Source organism: Plectropomus leopardus, chromosome 24, assembly GCF_026936395.1.
Source record: "Plectropomus leopardus strain MGB_pleo_1.0 chromosome 24, ASM2693639v1, whole genome shotgun sequence".
Taxonomy (NCBI): Eukaryota; Metazoa; Chordata; class Actinopteri; order Perciformes; family Serranidae; genus Plectropomus; species Plectropomus leopardus.
In genome coordinates, this window is record NC_142199.1 from 10,474,017 (window position 1) to 10,501,841 (window position 27,825).

At 40.3% G+C, this 27,825-nt stretch overlaps 1 protein-coding gene across 2 annotated transcripts in view; it reads left to right on the forward strand.

The window, feature by feature from the left end:
* pard3ba (par-3 family cell polarity regulator beta a) overlaps nt 1-27,825 on the forward strand; it is a 200,630-nt gene that overhangs the window by 26,279 nt on the left and 146,526 nt on the right. For both annotated transcript variants that reach the window (XM_088074335.1, XM_042513093.2), the window contains exons 3-4: nt 10,743-10,917; nt 20,679-20,785. In XM_088074335.1, the coding sequence (XP_087930461.1) occupies nt 10,743-10,917; nt 20,679-20,785 (282 nt within the window). The remainder of the gene's footprint in view (nt 1-10,742; nt 10,918-20,678; nt 20,786-27,825) is intronic.

Genomic DNA, 27,825 nt, shown 5'->3' on the forward strand with positions numbered 1-27,825 from the left:
TAGTGCACATGTGCTCCATCACTGGGGCTGATGCGACAGATGTGAGTGTGTGGAGACGCAGAGAGAGAGAACTTTTTGGCAGCGTGCCTGAACAATAAGCTGTGGGGTCGGTAGATCTTTCTTCTCTCCAAAGTTGTGCTTCGCTTTAAGGGATGTTTCGCAGATTTTCAACCAGCTTTAAATCAAAATAGTGTGGTTAGTTTGTTTAGATGAACTGTGGTAAACTTCCTCCATCTAACCAGTGATATCCCTTCTCCCCTCACAGCCAAACTCCTCTTAAGTGATTTATGTCACTTGGCGGAGTTTCACTGACTCTCAGGGCCGTTGCTCGAACTACAGGCTGTACTTCTGCATTTTGGGAAAATCTGGATTTGTACCCATAAATTAAGTTTGATTTAAAACTTAGATATATTAATAGTTCATCATAGATTACTGAATATTTGAGCTAGAAAAACCACAATGCCGTTTATTTAAAATGAACTGTGTTCTTATGTATGTAATTGATGCGCAACCTGTTAAATGTCATTCTGCACTGACTTGTGAACGCAGGTCTCATTTCTGTAGCCTACAGAAGAGGTGTGTATTTTTTTAAGCAGAGTGGGGAGCCATGTCTCGTACACTCCTGAAACAGCGTCATGAGCATTGTCTAGAATGTCTATGATTGGCAGCGTTGACGGATCTGACGTAATTTAGCCGTAGTCTACGTAATATTTTGCCACACAACTGGGTTGTGAGCTGCCATTTTACCATGAAAAGTAAGTAAGTAAGTAAGTAAGTAACTCCTGCTTATGATAATCTTCTGTGTATGAACATCGATAACATCAATAATATATTGAAAATTTTTAACCAACTAGCATCAGCCCACTAACAGGCAACTGCTTATATAGTTTCAGCTGGAACTGTGTTTAAGCAGTTATTTCAATATGTCCCTTCAGTTCATAAACTTTTTAAATTCAGTAAATAGATAAAATAATTCACAAAATATCGATAAAATAACTGTTCTTAAACCTGTTTTCCTTATCAGCCAAAAATATACAAATATACATATTTCTAATTTTCAACCCACGAAAAAGAAGCTAAATGGCCTTGTTAATTTACTGGGTTAGATTTGAAAATATGTGGTCTCTACTAACTGTATTTCCCTGTGTTCTCTCTCTACTAAGAAGCAGGTGTCTCATTTTTTGGAGGCAGAACACTAAATTGGCAAAATATAATGATAAAATTGACTAAAAATCATCACCAAAAAAAAACAGTCTATCAGCTAATGGCCAGTATATTTGCCCAATCACCCAACCCTAACATAAAAGCAATTTGGCTTTGCAAATACTGTACAGTCTCCATCCCAGCTTCTCCTAGATGATTTCCTGTTATATTGTGTCAGTATCATATTGTACTGTGTATTGTATCTATTGAGAGATGAGTTTTAGTGAGGATCTGTTGTGTCAGGAAGAAATGTGATTTCCTGTCTATGTGAAATATGTTAAATATGATGAACTTTATTTGATTCATTATGTGTTGAGTTGGAGACATTGGGACAGCCCTTGCTATTTTTACTGCATGGAAGCAGTGTGAGATCTGGGTCATCATTTGCTAAATTTGCATTAAAGCAAATGCTCTGACCGCTGCAGCAACAGTCTGAGGAATTTACTTTGGTGTGTTAGTGTTTAGGTTGGGCTGTCAGAAGCATCAAAGAGACGTTATGTTCAATGTGGAAGCACATTTGAAACTGCTGGCATCTCTTCAAACAGCGAGAAGGAAACATTTAGAGGTTCAAGTAGGGATGTCTCTGTATATGATTCATTATTTTGAAGGAGTCCCTCACCGCATGCTTGACAAGTTTGATTCTGCATCTGTGTGTGTGCTTCAGTTCATGAGTGGGAGACAGTGGGTCTTTGTGGTTGCTTCTCTAATCTTGTGTGCGTGTGTATGTGTGTGTGCAGGCCCGGAGCCAGCTGTGTGTGTTCCTCAAAGGTAATACCCCACATCTGGTAGTGTGTTGTATAGATGCAGGCAGGAATAGGAGCAGGATAAGCCCTGCTCTCACCGGTAATACAACCAATTTTCTACTTGTTTAAATAGCACAGGACAAGCATTCCTCTGATGGCCCCCGTGGTGCCCTGGAAACATGTGTATGTGTGTAAATGTGTGTGTTCGTTTACAATATGTGTCCTTGAACATGGATTAGTCTCTGAAACATGCTTGAGTGCGTGTCAGTGTATGTGTGTGTGGGATTTGCCTGCAGACTAATTTGTGCTGTACTGAGTAGGTGGGACCAAGTCATTGTTTTGCAAGGCACAAGTAAGTCTCAAGTGTTTGCAATCAAGTCCCAAGTCAAGACTGTATACAATGATAAATGTAGCTATCTTGCCACCCCCTGCTGGTTTGTGGACTCCCATTTTAAGCCTTTGTTTTGGCATTTTGGCAGAAGTGATCTTTGTTTTCTGGAGCCAGTGGTGCTTGGACAAGAGGGTGGAGTTGTAGAGGAGCGAGGGGTGGACCTGACTCACAGACTGAGAACAGTTTTTTTGTACCGGGCTGTAAACATGTGACTTACTGCTGTAAAACTGACTATTTTAACATTTTATCATTTGACTCACCAGCCTTAAGTAACCATTAGATAAACTGTTGGTTTTGACACTTCTGCAAATTCAATAAAAAGAGGTCAGACTGACAAGTCCTGAGAAAAAGCTCAAGTCCCTAAACTTTGAGTTTCAAGTGCTAAACAAGACATAATGCACTCTTTAGTAAAAGTACATGAAATTTACAAAAAACACAACTGCTTTTTAAAATATGTACTTATTAAAACAAGTTTGTTAAAAAGTTACTTATATTGAGCTAAAGTTAACTAGCGAATAGAGCAACGTTAAATTTCAGTTGTTCTCTTTTGCAACTTTATTGGACTGTGTGTGTGTGTGTATGTGTGTGTGTGTGTGTGTGTGTGTGTGTGTGTCTGTGTGTGTGTGTGTATGTGTGTGTGTGTGTGTGTGTGTGGTAGCTGATGATGACGATAGCAGCAAATGATGACGATAGCAGCAAACTTTCGTCGTTCTTTTATATGCATGTCCTTTTGTATCACTCTGTTTTCCCTCTCATTGTGAGGTTTTTGCGGGTCCATGAACAGGTGGAGCTCGCCATGACTTCTTTTTGTGACTTGCAGGATGGATAATTTTTCTGTGGATCTTTTCAGAGCTGATCAGATCACAGCTGCTGCAAGTTAATGCAAATTTTTAGATCCAGGAAAATGAATGGTTAAGTTTCACATCTGCCCAGAGTGCGCTCTGCGCTGCATGAGTGTGGTGCAGTGAATAACCAAACGGTATATAAATTTCAACAGCGCTCTTAATAAACTTTCCAGCTTCAAAAGTTGAAAAACTATTTGTGCAAACAAATGTTTTTATCGTGCAGCAAATAAATGAATGTTAGGGAAAGTCTACTGCCGGGTTGGTTCAATAAAAATGGATATGAGGGATTAAGTGTCGACTTGCTGGGAATGATTACCATTAATTTTAGCTGATTCACAAAATGAATTGATTCATGGCACACTTTGTAAATAGAATATTTTTTAATGTTTGGGCCTCAAGTATTTTCATGTCAGAGGGCTCAAGTCTAAATGAAGTCACGAGTCATTGATGCTTTTGTGTAAGTTGAGTTGCAGTTCTTTTTTGATTTTGTCAAGTGAAGTCTAAAGTCAAAAAATTTCTGACTTGAGTCCAAATCATGTGACTCATTATTGGAGGAGAAATCTACCCTAATTCACTTCAAACACGGAAAAAACAGCTGTGCGTTTGAATATCTAGCCAGCGGCTGCAACTTCAACATCACTTCATACTGAAGAGTATCACTAATTACAATTAACCACCAGTCGATTTAAAAACGGCAAATAACTGTTTACGCCTTGTTTCAAATTGATTGCTGTTTCTCACATGATGCCACGAATATCAAAAGCCACATTTTCGCTCAGTCAGGGTGAGACACTTCACCCCTCTGTACCTGCGCACTGTCAATATTCATCCCGCTTTACAAGCATGGAGAAAGCAATTCTATCCACATCTTATCTGCTCTTTGTTGAACATCTAATGCGTGCGTGGGGGGGATATTTCTGTCTGCTTGTCTTTCCAGCCTCTTCACACCTCAGCCGCTTGAAATTCAGAGAATGAAAAACAACAGCAGATGCACAAATGTTAGGAGCGGCACAGTATGGAGATAGTGTTTGTTTTTGTGCATACTTCCATCACTGCAGTTAAAAATCCTTTTAGCTATGATGCGTTCAGAAACGCCAAGTCAGATGGTAGGGTAGTGAAGGCTTTCATTTTCTGCAGTCAAGACACTGAGAGTGGGAGGTTTATTCTCTGTGATTCAGATTTTAGCGCTTGAAAAAGCACATGTCGAAAATAGTCTTTGTAAACCTGTACTTTAGTGAGGAAAGTGTGTGTGAGTCAGAAGTGTGTGTGTGTACTGTATATTTGAATGTGTGTGTGTGTATGAGAGATGATTGGGTTACCATACTACTGTCAGGACGCTGCGTACTCCTTCTGAATTATGCATCTCTCGTTCAAAGAAAGAATGAAGAATAGCGTTAGAGGGAGAAAACGGAGGGGGGGGGTGCGGTCGTAAGATAAATGACAACAGCACAAAAGCAGAGCATCTCAATAGACTGGTACCACACACACACACACACACACACACACACACAGAAATACACAGCAGTGCTAGACAGCGATGAGAGAGGAGAAGAAAAATGGGTTGATTAGTACCAGCGGATAAAATAGGGAAGTGTGTATGTTTGTTTGTGAGTATTGTGTGTGTGTTTTGCTGATGCTTATGTAAAGACCAGAGACTTGAGTGGTACCATCATGCAGTGACATTTGACTAAAGCAAGGGGGCACTGTTCCTCCTCTAACTGTGATAAAATGTGTGTGTGCGTCTCCACACTTGTCTAAATCATTTGTTTTTGTGGTGTGTATTTTTAAATAATGACATTATACAGTGCGTGAAGAGCCCTGATTGCATATATAAGTGTGTGTTTGTGTGTGTGTGTCCATGCTAAACATACCATTTCCTCCCCAGTGTATCCCATACAGGACATGCTGCATTTGGATAATTAATTCTTAGCAAGTGCATTAATTATTAAAGACACTCAACTGTTCCATCTGTGAGTTGCAACATGTAAACACCAGCTACTGTTTACAGCAGCTGGGATCATTTCATATACCAGCTATAAAAAATTCAAAAACTGTAACCGTGATGCATGTAGTCTCTGCATTTGATTGGCTCTAACTGTCTGTGTGAAAGCACTCGCACTAATTCTAAGAATATGTAAGTTTATTGATTGCAGTTCAGAAATCCTTTTTTCTCTTACCCTCTCGTGACGAGGAGGTCAGAGGTCACGTTTGGCTACAGCAGGGCAAACCTGGATGCTGATGGGAGTCAGTGCCCTGCACAAGGTCACTTCAGCAGGGTGGAAGGTTTCTCTGGCTTCACATCACCCTGCTGCCTGTAAAAAGCGTTTGTAATAATCACAATATCTTGCTTTACTATCAGGATAAAAATTGTTTTTGTTATGAGGATACTTGTTTCAACCACATCCCTGGTCTTCCTCAGAGGACTGAGTTTGCTCCGTTGTCATGGCGGTATTAAGGGATGTTCCCCTAAGAATTAATTAAACACCTGGAACAACATTATAGTATCAGCCAGGGACTACTTTATCTCAAACATAATAGTTTGGGATATGTCTCTTCGGTGTTTTGAAGCTATAGAGCCTCAGCTGTGGCATTCAGCAGGTCAACTGGGTCGTCCACTGTTGGACTTTTTCACACAAGACCCTTTAACTCATCACAGTAGGAGAAGCACAGGTGTAAATGACAAAAGTAATAATGGCTGAATTCCATTTAGCTGCTTTGAGCTAGCTGTCACTCTCACTAGCATGCTTGATCATAACAGAGCCATTGTTGTGTCTGGTCCAACCGTCATTATTTCCAGTCAGAGGCTTGTTATGTGAGCGATAAAGGAAAGGCAGGCCCCTTATACCTGGGAGTGGCCACGTTTGAGAGATTTCTGGGAAATTGTAGAGAAATTGGGGATTCAAAACTTCTGGATGATGCGCTCAACTATGCTATGTTATGCTATGCAATAACACCTCTTGTACCGTCTGCTGCATCATGAGGGACCCAGTTCCTACCAACAAGTGCAAAGCCATAGCATCACCTGTCCTATAAAAGTGAAAAAAAAAGTGTTTCCATTGCAGTTGTGCGGAATGTGACTTTTTTGAATCACCTGAAATACCACCTCATGCTAGTGTAAAAACTTGCAAAAAAAGTTTTAGAAATTGACGTTTCCATGAGGTGTATTTTATATTAGCAATTCGAAGGTTATTGGAAAGCTGTCTTATGATACTTCTCTCTGTTCTCTCAACCTAAGTATACTAACTGCATTATATTTACTCCCATTCTCAGAGGGTCTGCCAGTGTAGGTAAAACAGCATGAATATTGCACAGCTTCATTGTAAATAGGTTCTGAATAAGAGCTTCAGTTAATCAAGATAAAGCAAAAACAGTCATTTCTAGTCATGCTATAGGATAAGTGCGGGTGGGTGTATACTTACCTTTCTATGAAATTGAGTAAAATAAGTTCATTTGTCTCGGCCGTATACATTCCAGCATTTTGTAACTCTGTGCCCGAGGCGGTGCATTAGCACAAGAATCCACACAGACAGTGTTTATCTCTCTCCCTGCTTCATGCATGTTATTGTAAATGGCTTTCATGTATGTCATGATCGCTTTGGCACACACACACACACACACACACACACACACACACACACACACACACACACACACACACACACACACACACACACACACACAGTCTTCCCTTCTAGTCTGGTCACATTGGATACACACACTGCATTGCGATTTACAGACGATCATAACATGACAATATAAAGGGTTCAACCATTTGTATTTTGCACGGGTTTCGGTGTGTGTTTGCAAGCGTGTGTGTTTGTGTGTGTTATGGAAATGAGACAAAGGGGTCACATTATTCAGCAGTAGTTGACATGCAGGCTCCCCAGGTCCATATCAATATCCCCCCACAGACGCTGCAGGAAAAATAAGGCGATTTGTTTCCTAGAATACTAATCACAGTCAGGGGGGACAGAGAGAAACCTACGTGTTAAGTAAACACACTGTGAGCCATTCAAGGTGTTTTTCTTCATCCTGGGGCACAGGGTCCTCCAGAAGAGCATGTTGGTGCTGTGTTTGAAGGACTGAATTTCAACCACTGTAAAATAAGCTTTTCCCAAGTTTCCTCTCCGACTGTAGTATATCACAGTATTTATTATCGCAGTCTCGTCTGGCTGATAGCTTGAATATAATCTCTAATGAGGTTTCCAAAGCCAGCTTCTTTAGAAGTACATTAATCAAAACTGTTCTGTAACAGCAGAGAGCAAATCTTAGAATTATTAAAGGGTCAGTTCACTCAAACTACAGCAAAACAAAACAAAAATAGACGGCATTCTCTCTCTTAGCTTTAGTGATATCTGATCACAGACTTTTTTGATGCATTCGTGCCGGTGACCAGGTGGCTGGAGACATTATGTTTTCAGGTTGTCCATCCTTCTGTCCCATTGTCATGAATGTAATATATTGAGACTGCCTAAAGGAAATTCTCTCAAATTCGGCATAAACATCCACTTGGACTCAAGAATAAACTTATAGAATTTAGTCGTCATAGGTAATGATCAATGTGACCTCATGTCTGTCTCATTATCGTGAGCACTATATGTTGGGAATGCCTTAGGGAAATACACTAAAATTTGGAACAAACACCCACTTAGAAACAAGGTTGAACTGATTAGATTTTGGTGTTCAAAGGTCAGTGTGATATCACATCCATCCCATTGTTTGGATCTTGATACTTTATGAATGCCTTGAGGGTATGTCTTCAAATTTTGCACAGATGTCCACTAGGACTCAACAATGAACTGAGTTTGGTTGTCAAACAGCACTGTGACCTTGCATCTGTGTGATTCTTTGACTGTGATATCTCAGGAATTTTTAGAGACATTTTTTAAATTTGGCACAAAAGTCAATTCGGTCTCACAGGTGAACTGATCAGAATTTGGTGGTTAAAGGTCACTGCAGCCTCAGTTCCACCTCATTTTCTTATAGTGATATCTGAGGTACACCTCTAGGGACTGTCATCAAAAATTCAATGTCTGCTTGCACTGTAAGATGACCAAAATATGCTTTTGGCAATAACTAGAGAATTCATACACTATTAATGACAAAACTTCACACAAATGCATATCCAGAAGGTCAAACTTCAACTTCACTTCACTTCACTTCACAACTTCACTCTTATATCAAAGTATTTTCTGGCAGTTATTTAACGTCATAACTCAGTAACAGAAGGGAAGACATTCGGTCAGATAATGAATTGGTGATACTAATTTTGAAACTGTGCTGATTGTATAGCTCTTCTGTGCTTCTGGGTTAAAGATGTGTCTGAAGCATTTATGTTTAAAAATGTGTAGCTTCTTTACAGCGACATCCATATTTGAAGCAGTGTCTACTGTCATGGCTTCATATGAGTCTGGACAGACGTGTGTAAACTGCAATTTGACTGGATGGCAGAGGCATGAAGCGGTGAGGCTGTTCTTCTGTTTTTTCTTTGAACCACTTGTAAGCTTTCATTTTCTTCTTTTGTGGAGTTGTACTGGCTGCTTTTGATTCAAACTACAGCTTGTCAGAAAGTGACAGTTAGCTCAATCAGTGAAGATTTGCCATCAGCCTTTTATCACACTGACACACTTTTTCTCACCTCATTTTGACCCTCGTCAAAACCCATCAGCTGTCAGCTGTGTTGGCACTGTTATGCCACATGGGCATTGGTCAATTTAAAAATTACAACATTAAATATTGCATTTAATGAGTTACTAAATTGTATTTTTTATTTGTTAGATATTTGTCTTGAAAGATTTCAGATTGAATAGAATTTTCTGTGAGAATACTTCTCCAAGGTGTAAATGCAAAGTATATTGATCGGATGTCCACAAAACTGGATGGGGTCAAGTTAAACGTGATGAGTTTCAAAGAAGGTGATCAATGCAGTCCTCAAGTCCTCATCTCGACTAAAATACAGTGCCTCTAACAGTCCATTTTTCAATACTCCAGCTTGTTCCAAATGAAGCAATGCATGATTCATTTTGTTGATACTTTGTGTTTGATTGAGTGATGAGTGGAAGCAGCAGGGCGGCCTTCATCTGCATCACTCCCTGCCTGTGTCAGCCATAAAAAATAAACTCCCGGAAAGCAAATCATCATCACCCCTCCACACATTAAAAGAAGTTGTTGTTGTTGTTCGAAACGAATAAATGGTTTTTGAGGGGAGCTCATCACTGTGTCTCCATACGTGCTCACCGGCGCGTGCGTGGGCACATCACATTACGCTCCGAGACTTCTGCTTTGATTGATGCTGTCAGCGAGTTTGGAGAAAGAGACAGAGGCTCGGGAGGGAAGGAGATAAGGAGAGAAAGAGGAAAGCAGATAAAGGAGAGAGAAAGAGCTCAAGAAGCATCCATCAAGCAACCAATCAGATTGTTTTCCTGGCGTTTGGTCTTTTCTTTTCTCTCTTCTGTGCATCTGCCAGCCCCTCAATTCCTCATCTTTTCTTTCACTCACACTCTCTCTCTCTCTCTCACACACACACACACACACACACACACACACACACACACACACACACACACACACAGCAGCGAATCTCCTTTGCATGGCCAAGTGTCATGAGGATATTGAATCACGGGAGGTTGAGGTGAGAGGCGGCACCACAGCGTGATGGATGGTACATATTTCGCCGCCTCCTCCATGCTTATTGTTTACACACACACTTAAACGCACACACACACACAGCCTTGGTGCTCCTTTGTTGTTAATTGACGTCCTCCACTCATCTGTTGTTTTATTTCCATCCCTCGTTCCATCGCGGTTATTGCTTTTCATTAAGTGGTCATTTCCTCCGCCAGCACCGTCTAATGAGAGCGTCACGCCGCCACGCGCCCATTTATCAAACAACGTAGCGGCGATGGCACGGCCCTGCAACACACACACATTCCCCTTCGCTCTATCTGCCATCATGTCCCTGTCTCAATTAGGATTGTTTGTCGTCCCTCTGCCCTCCATCCCCTGTTCATTTGGCGCCCCCGTCTCTTCCCGCCATCTCATTGTGGCAGCCGTGTCATTGTGTTTGACAGCTTCTCATTCTCGTGTCAGATCTCATTTGAGTGCTAATTTCATACATACACACCTCGCCTCGCCTCGTGTGTTAACTCCTCTGAACTGGCTTCTGTTGGTCAGATTTTTTTTTTTTTTTTTTCGAAACAAAGAAAGTTATCGTCTCGCTGAAGTGCTGGCGAGCTCTGCACTGTAAGAGGTTTGAGAGTGAATGAGCTGTGAATCCAGTGCTGTTTGCTCGCCTCACACACACACACACACATCTGCACACTTGGCAGAACGGAGCAGGTTGCATTCCCTCTGTTGGCAAGATAAATCACATAAAAGCCTCTCTGTGATCATGGCACAGTGGAGACGCGATATAACCTGTCTGCCTGTTTCCAGTGCGTTCATGTGCCAGAAATCTCATTGTTTAGACTGTCATCTTGTGGAAAGCTTGTTCATTTATGCACATTATGTTTAATATCTTTGAATATTTAGGCACAGTTTGACTCTTTGTGTCTCTTCCAGCTGGTGGCTGTGTTTGAAACCCAGCGCGACAGGACAGACAGTCCGAGAGAGACCATGTCCAACGGCTATTCCAGTGCCGCCCCCAGCCCTGAACCCCTCCACTACTATTCCCACCTGCAGTACCATGAGCCAAGCCAAGGGGAGATTGAAGTCAACGAAGCCATTCTCAAAGGAAGTATGTCACATCTGCTCTACTGTTTTCTTGTGCATTTGCTTTTTTAAATTTTGTTTCAGTTTTTAATTGAAGATATTTCTGCAGAAATCTCAAACACCTGACGAACTAAAGCAATGCGCAATCAACACTTCACATTTTGTGCATGTGAGAAAGTGTATCGTGCTGAGACAGCCGGAGGTCTGTGTTTGTCTGTGTGCGTGTGTGCCGGCGTGTAAAGGAGAAAGTCACAAAGTACGTTATGGAACAGCTGTAAGCTGAACCTACTGTGTAAAGAGAGATTTTTGCCTGTAACTTGATTGCGTGTGAAAACAGATGCAGTGTTGACGCAGCGTTCTCTCCTGTCGTCCTCACTTAATGTTCGTTACTTAGTTTTTTTCTTGTTTTCACATGTCGCTCAGACTGAGAGTCACAAATGGAGTGCTTCAAGGTGTTTTTTAATATATCTTATAATAAGCACTGAAAAGTGTTTAACTAAAATGTGCATGACGAATGTTACACATCTGAGAGAGACTTACCTCAGTGCTCCTATTCACCTCTCTCCTGCCTCTGCTATATATTAAGCAGTGAAGTCACATTTCAGTAAGGTGAAGTCTGTTTCGGTCTTTGGCTGAACATGGTAAACATGATTTTAATAAGAGCCATGCTGCTCCTTCTTTTGTCTTTATCATGCATATATTGACAGATATGAGAGAATAGCAGAGTGAAGTCACGTTACTTCTGTGTGTGTCGTAATCTGCGCTTCTCCATGGTTTGTCATGGTAAACTGGTCCGCTGCACCTGCATGTTAGTGCATGTGTCTCCACTGGCTAGCTCATTACAGCTGCTTTGCCAAGTGCAATGGCCCGGACAGGTTGAGTTGTCGTTGAGTGTTTGTCACCATAGTTTTTGTGTCGCGTTCTGCACCTTTGGTACTAGTCAGCCTTTGTGGGCTGTTTTTTGTTTGGGTTGTTAAGGCTTGAAGAGGGTGGAGCTGGTCAGTGAGTGAAATCACTTTGATTGATTGTAAGTTCAACGCACAAGATGAGAAATGAAAGTGAGAAAAGCAAACAAAGGACTAAAGTCGAGGGCGTAAGATTGAAAGGATTGATTCTTATATTGGGTAAAATTATGTTTTTAACCATTAACCATTCATAATTGTTTGGGTTATTGTTCGCTAGGGCATGTTGTATATAATTTGTTCATTCAACGTTGAGTTGTGTTATTAATGTGCTAAGTGGCTAACTAGTGTCTTGAATCCATACTGTTAGTCCTCCAGTTTCCCCTTTTGAGTGACGAATACAGATGGCCGCTGTCTGCTGGTATCAGAGAGTTATTTTCTCTCACACAGGTGCATAATATATGTACTAGCTGGCATTGGCTGTAGTCTTCGTGGTGTGTTCAAGTACAACTTTTTAGCAGAGACGCAACACAAAAATCTGCCACTATTTTTTTTTGTAGTTGTCACTTTGGTTTGCCTGGGTCTTAAAGATTCAAAATATCATCACATGGATGTCACTCCCCTTGCTGGATGACAAAGAGAGACTCAAATAGCTGTGGGATTTATAAATTATGTCCAACCCTAAAAGCTGATTTACTGTGTAGACTCATACCATAATGACTAACTACTGTTCCCCTGTATGTAAAGTAATCAGAATTTATAGAGTTTTTAAAGAACTGCAGTGATTAATGATGTTACCTTCTTTGTCTACATAAGTTCTGCAGGCAAACTAAGTTAAAAAAAGAGATGTTAACAGTTAACCATCAGTTGTTTAAAAATGAGCTGGTTAGTGGTTTATGCAAGTTTTTTTTTTTTACACTAAAATCAGCTGAATTTGAAATCTTGAGGCAGATACAAAAAGATAAGTGAGAATGACACTTTGACAAACAGTGTATGTGCACATGATGTTATAAAACGAGCAAGGAATGACAGTTTTACTTTTTATTTTTTTGCAGTCAGGAGATAAAGTGAACAAGTTACTGGGTCATGGTGCATCTCCAGTGGGAAACATCATCACAAGACTAGTCAGTCAGGAGCCTAAGGGAGCCTCTGGGGAAATATCTACTCTGTCTGGGCGACAGTCTGTTCTGGCTATAGATACCACTTACTGTAAATAATGTAGAGCATAATTTTGTCTCTACATGTCAGTTTTTTCTATTTCAGTTTATTGCATTGATTAATTCTATAATGAAGAGACAAGATAAAGGACAAGTAAAAGGATTAAATGAGCCTGGGTGGGTCTGTCTAATCACTGGGCCACCCAGTCAGCCCTTTATTTTCCTCTCTCCATCTGTTGGCTGTAGAAAAACAGTATGACTCCACCGTACACACATACACACACCTGCCCTTTGCCATCTCTCTCCCTCTGCCCACAGTTGCCCTATGCCCCATTATCTGTCCCCTCTGCACTCCACCCAGTCATATCTTGCCTACTCTACTATTCAGCTTCAACCACCTGCCATCCAGCTCGCCACCCGGCCCTCTAGACCCTGACCCATCACCCCCACCCCCACACCACACCTCCCCGTCTCAGTATGGTTTCCAGCTCTAACTAGATTAGCACTGTAGCCTGTTAGCATGCCCAGGGTCCAGCCGAGCGTGAATGGACTAATTCCAGCCCTCCATCCTGTCTTTAACCCAGTGGGACCTCCTTCCTGCCTGCACCCCTCCCCAGCCCTGTTGAACCCTGACTAACTTAGTTATGATGTGACCCTGTGACGCCCCTCTATAGAGCCAGACTCATGCAATAAGGCAGCTTTTGTCATTCAGACATGCATGCACACACACACACGATTTGACAAAAGGACCCCGGCATGCAAGTTAAACAACCCAAAACGGGTCACCCATCCACTGCAGGGAAGGTCTCAGGGGAGTGTGTGCATATGTGTTTGCTGCAAGAGGAGTGATTGTTAACTAGCGGTTTTATCAAATGCATCGTAAATCAATTCAATAAAATCAGTTTTTGAGGCTGATAAAGGGATGAAAGTAGTCAGGTAGACGTCAATTATGAATGTCAGTTTTGCTTAATTTTGTTTTCAATAGCCATTTGGTGCGCATTTACTGGTAACAAACCAGTAAGCTTTGTAAGAAAAAAAAGTGAAATGATGTAAACCGCAAGTGGGGCTTCTCTTTTAGTCTGCCGCTCCATTGACCCATAGACCAACATGAGTAACCAGTCAAACATACTCTCTGCGGTTAACTCATTAAGGGTTAACCATTTACATTTCCAATTTAAATATTTTTTAATCTGCATATTTATATTTTAAAAACGTCCTTACTGTTTCTTGTGCTAGCAGGTTCTCCTCTGTCCATCGGGGAAAACTGCCTGTAAATTTCCTTTGAAATCAGATGTGTGCTCCTCATAGCTTCAAATCTTTTTTGACTAATAACAAATTAAGACCTGCTCCTGATGCTCCTTGACATTTTATACTTCCTGTTTACATCACTGAAATCATTATGTGACCTCCACACTCATTCCTCACAAATGAATTTTAGGGAAAAAAAGCAATAAGAATAACAAAATACATTAACTTTTTAAAGTTTTCTTTACCTGGCCTACCAATGATGATTTTTTGGGACATTTCTGAAACACAGAATGTACCCACAACAAAATATACTCTCCTCCATTCATATGCAGACATCTGTTCAGAAACAATATTACTATACAGTTTCTGTAAAATCTGTTCTTAAACATATATAGTAACACTGATATGCCTAACCAATCAAAATGATACGGCATATTAAGTTAAGACATGTAGGGACTATTCTATTAGCCTCAAAATTAAGGGAGGGCAAACCATTCAAAGAGTTAAACAAGTTAAGATAAAAGAAAAAAGAGGCTGTCACGAACAGCATGTAAACACTTTAAAGTGGCAGTCAAATTAAAGTCAACACTAGTGAGTGAACACACACTGATAGCTGCACTACTGCCAAAAAAATGTTAGTTAACGATATGCAGCTGTGGCTACAACAGCCGTGCAGATATAACCCATTTATCAACAAATCATGTAAACCGGGGTTGCCAAACCATGTGAACACTTTAATCACACTATCACCTTAATCTAATTACTCTCAATAATCTGGTTATAGTGTGCATGTAATCGTGCTGAGTGGTGGTGGACAGGACGAGACGTAATTCAGTAATCAGTCAGGCATCAAAGTGTTTGTGTGTCAGGTTGGACTGCTTGTTTGAACAGGGTGATTGGACTTCACACTGCCCCAGTGGGATGATTAGACCTGCATTGATCCGCTGCTACACGGACACACACACACACTTCTAGGAAGAGAGTCCTTATCGCATCATCCCATGAGCAGCCTGAGCTGGGCTGCTCTATCGATTGGGAGAGAAACAAGACCACCCTGGCCTGAGGCATGAAAACACATGCACACAAATTTAGTACACACAGAAGCACTACTGTTTGTGATAAATGTGCAAAAATACGCACACACAAAGGCACACACAGTGATTAATGTGTACCCTGACACACAGAGCCAGAAAGAAACATGATGCATCCTTGTTTTCATCCTGCCCCGGCAGTGAACTAGCACCGCAGAACTTTCACAGAACTGAAAACAAGAAGAAATTCTTAAAATAAACCTCAGTGTTCCCAGAATTGCATAAGCAGCCTAGTTAGGCAGGGAGTTGCAGATGGAGAGTCAGAGGAAGATGTAAACACAGAACTGGCAAAGTTCACAAGGCCTCTTTAGGGTCTCTCCAATTACACAAGTCTCAACGGAAAGATAAGGGAGGAACATAACTTGGGTGTGTTTCAGTGTGTTACTGTTTCTTTCCCCGGCCTTGAAGTGGTCACCGAGATGAGTTTGGTGTGTGACGTGTGTTTAAAGTTGCAGGGTACCTTGTGGTTGTGGCTGCACAGTTGGCATCAAATTAGCAAACCGAAAATACACACAGAGTTATAGTGCTTCCACCTCCTCTCCTCCTTTTTGGTAGGAGACTGCATGTTTAAGTCAGAAAATGTCTGTGATCTTAAAATAAATGAAAAATCTGCTAACAATGCACACAGGGCATAAAACGTGCTGCTCTGGAGGGCTGCACACGCCACACTGCTGATTAAAGACCATGTCTCTCTCTGTATTTTCCACAGAATTCATTTTTATCATCTGATCAAATGCAAGACCTGTTTTAGATCAGAAACAATTCAGTCAAATAGTGCTATTAGATTCAGTAATGCATCATTTAAAGCAAATGATTTATTCACTTTAGATGTCTAATATTTCATTTTAAGGATACTTCGTCTGTGATAGAAATGCTTCTAAAGCCTTGTTTTTTGACTTAAAAGATGCAAAACAAATACCCATCAAACACTAGAAGAATTTGCAATATCTTACAGTGTGTGACGAAAAACTCTAATTGTCTTTTGAAAGACTTGACTTCTTGCAGGGTCACGATTTCCAAGATAACTGGATTCCTTTTAACATTATTTTCTATCTTGCTCCTGGTGGAAGATATTACACCAAAGTCCGTTTAACAAATGGGACGTTGTTCAGTTCCTTACAGTTCCTTACGTGTCTGCAAAAACACATAACTCTAGAAACACAAGATAATAGGCACCATATGTTCAGGGTATTCTCGTCAATTCTGCGTCAATATAATCCAACAAGATAAACTGTATTTATGTACAAACTTTACATTTTGAATTTTGTGGCATGAAAACCATAAATAAAAAGTAAACATAAGAAAAATGTCTAAACCTTCTGTTGCTGCCCTTAGAGTTAAAGGTTAAAAGCAGCCCTTTACTCATTTAAATAGTTGAAATCAAAACTAGTCATGTTCACATGTTAGAGAGACAGCGGCAAGTGCTCAGTACGTTGAATGAATTCTGACATTGAAAATAGTACCCAAGTACTCAAGTACTCATGCTCATACCCAGTCCAAAATATGTCTTGTGAGATTGTGGTGCAGTGCATAACTGAATGGTAAATATATTCCAACAGCGCTTCAAATGAACAGTCCGGCTGCAAATATATAAAATCAGTAAATGGAGACAGATGTAGTAATTGTGGGCTGCCACAAATAAATGAATTCGCCTTGTTGTGTAAATATGAGAGTGCCAAACTCCACGTTAAATCTCATTACACCCCCCACCCACCCACCAAAAAACCATACATTTTATGAATCGAGCATTTTAAAATGCTGTGATTGTGGAGAAACTACTGCACATAAGTAGTTCAGTTAGTCGAGGGTTTATTTGGATACGTGAAACTATTTTCAGGCATGTAAAAACGGTGAATTCTGTGTATTAACCTGCCCAAAAAGCCTCTTTCCAGCAGCCCAGTCGCCTTTGATTAGTAATGGCTCTCAGCCAATCTTGTTTATAACGGACCAAACAGTGGCTGACCTAAGAGAGTTAAAACTGTCACTCTCATCAATATCTCTGACCCTCTGTGCCACTACTTGACCCCCCAGAGGTCAGCACAGGTCAGAGGTCAAATCCAGCAACCCACAGGTCCCCTCACATGACTGGACTCTGGGCTCTAAATGGTGGGAGGATTGATGGAGGCGGATTTGACTCCGCCGGATAAATGGAGGAGGATTTATGAGGCTGACCGCTGGGTAATGGACCCTGACTGTGACCATGGAGCGGCCTTGGTCACTTCACAAAGTTGCATCATTGACATTGTGGTGAAGTATGTGTGCTGTCATTACCTGAGGCCTATTTGTAGAGCTCATTCTGAAAATCCATTATGGCCACTTTGGAGATACGTTCATTAAAGTCCATCATTCAGTATCTTTAAAATCTACAGGCTCCAGTCTTAACAAGTGCTATTATTTAGTCCAGCTGGCCTTGCAGTAGTGAAGGGACTTTGTTACTTAATGTACTAAACCTGTTGTATCTGCAGTGTGATGTTATGTTGTGTAGCTCACTAAGGGTCAACCTCTTCACATATGATGGGTAAAAATCTTAACTTTTATCTGAAAAGACCTTGATTAATGTTAGTATTTATGGTCATGTGTATATTCTTATTTGCAGTCCCATGAAAGTACCATACAGGTGGGGACAAGAGGAAATTTAAAGAACCATCTATTAAGTTTTACCGCTTTCTATATATGGATACTCTGAACTTGTAAACATTTGCATGTGTTGGTGTGGAAAATTTAAAGAAGTAGAAGTAGCGCTTTCTGAGATTACTTGTTAAAATGAAGGCAGAGTGTTCAGACACAATGTTTAGCTTAAAATGCTTGAAAAGCTGGTAAAGTTGTCCCATAAACCCAACATGTCCTCATCACCTTGTCAGCTGTCATGGTTTCATGTGTCTGGACAGTCATGGATGTAAATTGCAACTTGACAGTTTGGCTGAAGGGAGACAGAAAAATCTAACCCTGATTAATTTACCCTAACCAAAGCCTAAACCTAACCAACGCAACTAATTAAGACAACAAGCACTGGCCAGTCAGGGGGAAAGTAAGGTTGGTCATGGCTTCATCGTCCTAGAAAAGGTTGCCGCTCACACTAAAGGTAAATATGTGTCCTAATAAGCTGCTCACGCAGTCAACCTATGCGGCCGTTGATCTGAGAGGACGGTCTGCATAAACCCAGTAGCATCCAAAGAGATGATTCAAACAAAAGACTCTTAATAACACTGAAAACTGTCTGCATGGTTTGACCTATTTTAGATACTCACAGGATAAAAAGATAATAAGATGATATGTTGGAGCACTGTCTGATGCATTTTCTGTATTTTTCTGATGCCTTTTGATGCCAGCTCTGAGTAGATACCTTTATTTACCAGATGTTTCTGTGTTAAATCAAAGCACATTTCATTATTGCAAATTGTATTGTTCCCTGTGTAGTTTCTGCCTAACATTTCTACATGAAGTCTAGTTTTCTAAATCATATCAGACCACATTCTGTTGATTTTCACAGTAAAAGCAAAAAATCAGGAAGTGGATGCTTGAGGAAGAACTGCAGAATGCTTGAGTCGTAATTAAAAGAAACCAGTATTTTGATGGTTTTTGTGCTTTTCAACACCTTTGAATTCCTCTGCGTTACTAATAGTGAGTTAGCATTGTGCCTTTAACTGTTTGTAGAAGTAGAAAGAAAAGTGTGAAATGCAGACAGATGGAGGGTGAGACAGGAACAATAACTGATCACTTACGCTCATTAATAAAGATCATTAGTTGGACAAACTTGCCCTCGACATGTGAAGATTGTTGGAGCCATAATGAGTATTTGTATGTGTGTCCAGTATGGTAGAATGGCCATTTTTCATCTGTCTACAATCATAAACCACACACACACTCAGAGACCCCTGCCCAATCCTTCTCTCCTACTTGTTCTCCTCCCCTGCTCTCTCTATTCTGACCACGTTAGACCAGGACCCTGTCAGTGACCCTCCAAAGAGAGATTGATTACAGGGAAGAAGAGAATTTTGTTTGCCTTCCCTTTCTGTGCGTCTCAGTTTTCGAGGTTTTCTTGGATGTCACTATCTCTCGCCTCTCCCCTTCCCTTTCTGTTTATCTCTGCCGTTTTCTCTCCCCTGTCTTTATTTTCTCCTCTGTCGAGTTAAATTCGAAAACACCCCGCTTCGGGTTTTACATCCACAAATAACAGCGTGCTCCCGTCGGGGTGGATATTAAAAGCAAGAGGCAGCACAAAGGTCCAAATTAGATTCTTTTGAATTGTTTTATTGTGGATTCAGACCTGCCCATGTTACCTCTCCCTCTCACAGCTACTGTGGGCTGCTGGGAGGGTTGTGGCAAGTGTGTGTGCCTGTGAAAGTGTGTGTGTTTAGGTGCAACAGCTGGTCATATGAAAATGTGCACTGTGGCTGCAGGGCCTGGGTGTATAGCTGAAAGGAGTGATTGTTGGTCCACTCTGAGGGTTTGTCAGTCATCTTGAAATTAATTACAGCCGTTAATTATACACTTTTGTTCCCCACAGTGGGATGGTTTTGTTTGTATTAGATGTTATTTTCTTGTTATTTCCTTTGTCCATTTTCCAGAATTTCCATTAGCTTTGCTTGAAGTTTCATCTATAAATGCCAACAGACGCCCTACATTTTTTTCAGTGCTTTGGTGTCAAATGCTGTTGGAGCGCTCAGAGAGCCTCAGGGGTCCGTCTAACCCTCTGAGCCTCGCCGATGCTCATTTCAACATGTTGCAGGCCAGCTGCTGGGTGGGGAAGTTGCCAAAAGAACACTCTCTTTTTCCTTCTTTTCTCACCTCCTTCTGCAACTATGCACCTCCTCTGAAGGTCCTTAGTGTGTTTAGAGTTTAAAAAAATCTCATATGTGATTTCTTTGCAACAGTTTCTCAAATAATGTCTATACAGTAGTGGAATGTAACTAAGTACATTTACTCAAGTACTTAAGAATGAATTTGAGGTACTTTCTACTTTTACTCCACTACACTTCAGAGTGAAATATTGTACTTTTTACTTCACTACATTTATCTGAACACTTTAGTTGTTTTACAAATTGAGATTCTTGCACAAAGAAGAGTATATAAATGTGGTGTTTTGGTGGAAATTAAATCACCAAACATTTTATACAACTACACCTATCAAGATTAGAATCAGCTGATTGACAAAAAATGAATTGCCAACTATTTTGATTGACAGTCATTTTCATTGCAGAACTTTTACTTGTAGCAGAGTATTTTCACGGTGTGTTAGTACTTTACCGAAGTAAAGGATCTGAATACTTCTTCCACCACTGTATATAACACAGTGTGATGCCAGCAAATGATGCAGGCAATTCAACAACTGATACCTCTAGAATTGACTCTTTCTGTGTGTCTCTAACTCTGTCTTTCTCCACCCAGACACACCTCTGTTGGTGAGGAGCAGCAGTGACCCCGCCCTGGCCCTGTCACATGACATGGGAGCCACGCCCCCACCTGATGACCACAGCAACACGTCTCCTGAGCCGGTAAGCATAGTGCCACAGTGGCACAAAGTAGTTTAAAAGAGAAGGAAAAACGCTGTTTTATAGTAATTTTGGCTGGCTTGTATAATGACGACGTGAATGTTGAGGTTTCTCCATCTTTGAAATTAATAGGCACTGACAGTCCGCATTATGTCCTTAGGGGGCCTTTTGTTTACAGCTGCTCTGTTTATGATCGCCATTCATTCGTTCAGATTTTTATGCATGCTAGGATATTGTGGATGACACACTACATTAGCGGTCGATGGCTGTGGAGCTTCCAGCTGTCACACAGGGACTGGCGTGCACCTACCCAGGATTGTAAACACACGCCACCACAATGCAGAAATTAGGGGACAAAAAAGCTCCAACAACATAGCATTTGAAGTCTTGTGTGTGTTTTATCGTGGCATCATATGAGTAGAAGAATAATACAGCTGTTTTGTCTTTGAACCTTGTAAGTTGAAAGGGAGATGCATTTGTGAGGTTACTTATATAGCTGTTATAAGAGACAGAGCGCATTCTCTCCCCCCACCAGTGGGCAAAACAGTTCATCACTCTCCACTGACTTTGTTTTGTGTAAATGTGCCTCCTTGTCATTATCGTCGACTAGCAAATACTAGAACAATGCCTAAAAGTTGCTGTGGGTCGCAATGCACTACGAACAGTGTGAAGAACCTAGAACTAAGTTTTTAAACGCAGACAAACCAGAAAACTGAGCTTTTGAGCAGTAAGACATGAGACATCAGCGATTTGCTAATCTAGGCAGCCAAACTATAGATGTTGAAGCTAACAAAGCTATGCAAAACCAGATTATGATTGCTGTTAATTTGATAAAATGATGATTTTATCTTTTGATCTGATGAAATATTTGTGAATATTTACCTGCTGGCCGTTTAGTGAGAGCATTTCTCCAAGACAAGCATGGTAAAATGAGCAGCTTCTACTCCAGCTATTACAATCCAAGAAGCATGGCGATGGATGTTCAAAATGTTATCAGGTTTATTTCTAATGCAGCCTTCGCACGAGCCGTCATTATTTCCAATCGAGGGCGACGTAGGCGTGTTTTGCGAGCGATGATGGAAAGGCAAGCCTCTTTTATATGGGAGTGGCCACATATGAGGGATTTTTGGGTGATATTACGTGATTTCACAGAGGAATTGTGGTTTCAAAACTTCAGACGATCCACTCAACTTCACCTCTTGTAGAACCTGCTGCGTCATGTCAGTTCCGACTGACAAGCTCATAGCCATAGCATCATGTGACCTATAAAGGCCTAAAAAGTTTTTCCATTGCAGTTTTGCGACATGTCTTTTTCAGTTTGCCTGAAATACCACCTCATGCGAGTGTAGAAACATTTTTGGGATAAGTGGGAGGTTTTATTTTATATTCACGTTTCCATTAGGACATTTTTACATTCGCACCTTCAGTTTACGCAGTTTGTGGGTTAATGGAAACCTGCCGGAGTTTGTCAATAGACATGTCAGATAATCTTTTGACATGTGACAATTTTTTTCCTCACAACTGTGCAGGCCAGTTCTGTAGACTGTGCATGGAGCCTGTACATCACTGGCCTGAGCTGAAGAGGGGAGGTTTGTGTTAAACCAAAGAAAAGAGAGCTTGATCGGTTGGTTCAGCTCAGAGAAAAAAGTTCCCCTCTGGTGTCTGAGTGTGTCTTAGTGTATTGTTCTTTATTTCAAGATGTATATACATTAATTTTTTGGCTGTACTGCAGCGGGGTCAAGTTTGTAACTGAGTGAATTCTGTCACTTCTACTTCTCAAATAACAAGCCATTGTTTCATACACAGTCCAGCAGCATACTTGGTTTTGACATAGTTTTGTTAAAAACTAAGATTTAGTTTGATTAGTTGCCAGCCAGCTCAAGATATTAATAACATAAACCAGTCTGGTGGATAAATTGTATTCCTATCTTTGTTATTTGGAGAGCACATTGATTTATTCCTGCCTTTAATAGCTTTTTTAAAAGAAGAAAAGAATAGAGAAAGAGGCATAGTGTTTCTGCAAAAAAAGGACAAAACGTTCAATTTCCAGCAGCTCAACTCCTGCTGTTCAAACTAGTTGTTCAAAAGCAGCAATGTGTTTTAACCAAAGAAAGAGACAATGGAAAAGATATAAAAAATGTAATAGGAAAGTAAATAAATAACAGATGAACATATTCCATTTCCCTTTATTTCTCTGGTGTGTGCTGCTCTCTCATTGAAGACAGAGAAGTCAGTGAATATTCCTCTTGTGGTTCAGCTCCACGCCCGGGGCTGCACTTTGAAAGGGTCGGCTCTCTAAACAGGCCGCCATTAAGAACGACTTTGTGTGCTGTCTTTTCTCATCCCTCTGTGGATAAATGTGTATGTGTGGTGGGCAGGACGGAGGCTGTGTTAGGTCACAATGTGTATGAGGGGAACTCAGGTAAAGAGGGTCCCGTTGTTTACCCCTGCCGCGTTCGCCACAGCTGTGACTAAGCAGCGCCCAGGCATCAGCGGGCGGCAAGCACACACAATGACAAAGCCCATATTTCAGGCCTCGTACCCTTCAAACAGACCAGAGTGAACAGGCTCATTATAGATGATTGAAGATGTCCTTAAAACAAAAATATGACAGATGAAGCCCTGCGTCAAACCTCAGCAGCCTTATTTAAACCCACACAGTTTCTCACTAGCAGATGTTGTCATTGTTTCTGTCTCTTTACAATGTTTTAAGACAGTATAATCCTCAAATGACACAAGCACACGGAGGAAAACAAAGAATATGTGTTGCCTCTGTGTGTGTTGGTGTGTTTATGTGTGTGTGAGGCTGGGAGGCCGTCACAGCTTTTGGGCGTATTGAGTCCCGGGCCTGATGGACTTCCATAGATCAATACGCTATCACTTCATCCTCACTGTACCCCTTATCTCCACACACTCACTCACTCACACACACTTTCTCACACACACACACACACACACACACACACACACACACACACACACACACACACACACACACACACACACACTTGTGCCTCTTTTTGTCTATGAGCAGGTATTGAAAGCTAGATAAAGTGTAATTAAGGCTGATACAGTGATAAATACGCGCCCTGCCCCTTTAATTGATTTTACTGCCTGCTATGGCGAGGGCCAAGGTTGGCTCACTTGTCTCCGTCTTTGACTCCCATGTATTCTAAACACATAGTGCACTTTCTCTCTCTACCAAAAGAGCTAATGAAACTGGATAAAGACTGAGCAGTGCTAAAGTGCTTTAGACTTCCTGCCATGTCCGGGCCAATAAATGAGCAGGGTTCCTACAGTCATGAAAAACCTGGAAGTCACAGAGTCTGCAAATAGCAATGATCAGGCTTGAAAAAGTCTTGAAAAACTTAATATACTTTAAAGGTTTTGGAAAAGTCATGGAAATCCATTTCACAAACCTGTATAATAACACATAATGTGTACAAGGACCATTGGAAATTTGAAAATCCAATGATAATTCTGGCTGTGATAAATGTTTGGAAGGCATGTTTTTAAGAAAAAAAATCTAAATATATTTCTTTCTTTTTTTTTAAAGACATGTTTTCGAACATGTTTCTTTTAAAAATAACTGGTATAATAAATACGAAATACAGACATTTAAGGTTATATGCCCCTCTCTGGAGCCAAAAAAAATATATAAGTCCCTCCCAGTACTTAAAAAATTAAATCAATAATTTAAATAAACGATTTACAGTCCTTAAGTTATATTTAAATATCCTATCTAATCCTGTTCTGAATTCATTATTTTTTAAATAATATTTGTTTTTAAAAAGCTGTTATATGAAAATAAAAAAGAACAGATGATGAGTATTGTTGATTGTTTTAAGGGACATATGGTCTTAAGTATTTGCCACGAAGTCATAGAATGGTCATGGAAATTCATTGGTAAAAATGTGTCTGAACCCTGAACAAGATGTTTAATGTCACCTATTAACAGCAGGAACGTCTGAATTCTTTTACTCTTCTCTCCTCCATCACTCTCCTTTTTCTGATCCGCTTTGTATTCCTTCTCTCTCTCTTCTTCTCTCTCTCACTCTGTCCCTCACATTTTGGCTGATTTTCAACACCTCGAGGTGCAGTGATGCAATACATGTTAACACAGCAGAAAGTCAGGCTTTTAGATGTTGCACACAATCCGGTGGTGAAGTTTCCTTCTGCAGTGATGTAAAAATCTGACACCTTAGCTAGCTAAACTAAATTCTGCTGTCTTTCTGTATCTGTGTGTCGTCTCTTGAGGGTTGTTTGTGTTTTCTTGAGTGAAAGAATGTGACCACGGCAGTCAGCTGACGTGATGGATACGACGAAGGTCAAGGAGCACTTGCTAGCACAGTGAAGCTGTGGTCATGCAGTGTATATTCATACAAACATTCTTTCTTACACACACACACACACACACACACACACACTATTTGTCAGCAGCCTGATACGTAGCAGATGTCGCAGTCTGACTCAAAGGGAAAACAAAGAAGAATGGACGGCACATGACTTTACATGAAAAATGTTTTTAACAAAATAAGTTAATGACATATTGACTTCATTAAGTATGTAAATCAGTTGGGGTAGGTGATATAGCAAATACACTCAGTTTACCGCGGCTTGTTCCACAAGGGACACATAAATATCTTAATATAATACTATAAATTGTTGCATCATTTCAACATGCAGCCACCAGCATGAGACTCGCTACGGCGTTTCGGCTCTCTCCCCCTCACAGCACTTTATTATGCTTTGTTATAAAAATACTTCATTTAACTTAATTATAAAAGTACTTTATTTAACTTTATCATGACAATACTTTAATTGTGTAATAGAAGCATTTTATTTAACTTTTTTTAATAAAAAACTAAATTTTACTTTATTATGTACAGTATTTTATTCAACTTTATCATAACAGTACTTTATTTAATTTTATTATAACAGTACTTTATTAAACTTGATTATGGCAGTACTTAAATAAACTTAATCATAAAAGTAGTTTATTTAACTGTATACAGAAGCTATTTTATCTATCTTTATTTTAAATGTAGTTGCTGTAATAATTTTGTATTTTAGAAGCCCACGGTGCTTTAGAGGACATTTCAAATTATTGAGATATAATGTTTATTCCGATTTAGCCTAAAAATACAGCAACAGTATTTTCAAGCCAAATCCCCCAGCCCTATAAATCAGTATCAGTAGTGTTTAGCATGTTGAATAAAAAAAAGAAAGTATAAATAAATAAAAAAGATAAAGACAAGGAAAAACCAAAACCTGACATCAAAATATTTAGCCTGGGAGAGAGTGAGAAAACCTGGCTGAATCCAGCAGGAGCAGCAGCACAGGTGATAAACAGTGATGCACTTCCTGTTTCCCCCTAAAACAGCAGACAGTCCACACAGGAAGTCGGGAGGGCTGTCACACCGACAACGAAAACACCCTGAGGAAATACACAAAAGAAGCTCACACCTCGTTACTCATCTGTCTGCCAACACACCCTAACACACTCGCACACAAACACCTCATCTCTCACATGTCTGATACAGCGCCCTGTCGCTCACACACACCTTCGACTACAAACGGCACCCAAAACACAAATACACATGGATGACAGTGTGCAACACAATAACAGAGCAGACAAGCTGTTAGTTGTGCTCAGACGGGTTTCCAGACAGGCTACACAAATTATTTGAGCGTTCACTGTGGGACCATAAAACCTGCCACATCGAAATCACTCCATGAAGAGATTATATAAAACAAAAATAACTACAATTTCTGTAGAAAATTGACTCCCTTTTACTAAAAAAATGCACTTGAAACATGTAAAACAGCTTAATTGTCGTGGAGCTTTTGAACTATATTCATAAAGTTATTGTTTAATTCAAAGTACTTGAACAAATTGATGCCATCGCTTAGTTAAGGCACTAAAATAAATTAAACTAGTGCTCAAAGTGCTGATAGGACTTGTAGTCTCAGCCTGCAAAAGTAAGCACTGGGCAGTGCTGAAAATGCATTTTTTTTATAGTGTAAGTGTTAAAAGGAGCTTTAAGTGTTAGCTGAAAGAATTTGTTGTATGTTCAAGTGTGAGTTCACGAAGTTGACGTGTTAGCTAATGTTTGAACACAGCTTGGGGTCAAAGGGTCAGTTAAAGCAGTAATAGTCGTCACACTGTTAGAGCTGAATGTTGTAATGTATTCTTTGACACTAGAGCCCATATAGCAGCTGAATTTCAGTATATCAGATTATGTTTTGAAATGTAGGTGAATGCATATAGAAGTCAGATGAATAAAAAGCGTCCTTTTAGTGAAAGTAGACAACTCACCAGTTAGCATGTAAGCTATGTGAGCTGGCAGCCAGAAACTAACATCTTTTCGGGTTCCTACAGCACAAAGAAAATTAGATTTAAGACTTTTCTAATGCCAAGCGGACTTAAATTCAAGACCAATTTCACAAATACCAAAATTGCAGGAAAAACTCTAAAAGTTTTTCGATGTGCATGCTCCCTGACTTGCTTGTTCTTCACAATATGGCACCGTGAGTCTTTTTAACCCCGTGGTGTAATCCTTGCTATCGTGACAGCTAGCAGACAGTGCATCCTCTACTTTATGCATCTCAAATACGACACCGTCTCTGTCTTTTGTTTGATACCTTTTGTTGGCATTAAGTGTTGTTGCATATCTATGACGCATCGTGAGCCCTGTTAGCTTGTTTACTAATGCAGCTAATGCAAACTTTGTATGGAAAACAAAACAAATCATTGAATATTCGTTTTGAACAAGCAAATATGATTGGGCATGCATGATTCTAAATTAGGTACAGCCCTCTTCCACTTTCACAATAATCATAAAGATATAAATAGAAATGTAAGAGTGTGTTTTGTGTCATAATCACATTTACACAGTGCTACAAATGTGATCTAATGTTTGTGATCATTCTAAGGTTTCAGACATAAAGGCAGTAATCTGACATACTCTGAGGGGCTGGGATCATGTCTTTGTGCATTGAGATACAAGCAGCGAGCGGGGCGAGCTGATTGGCTGAGCACC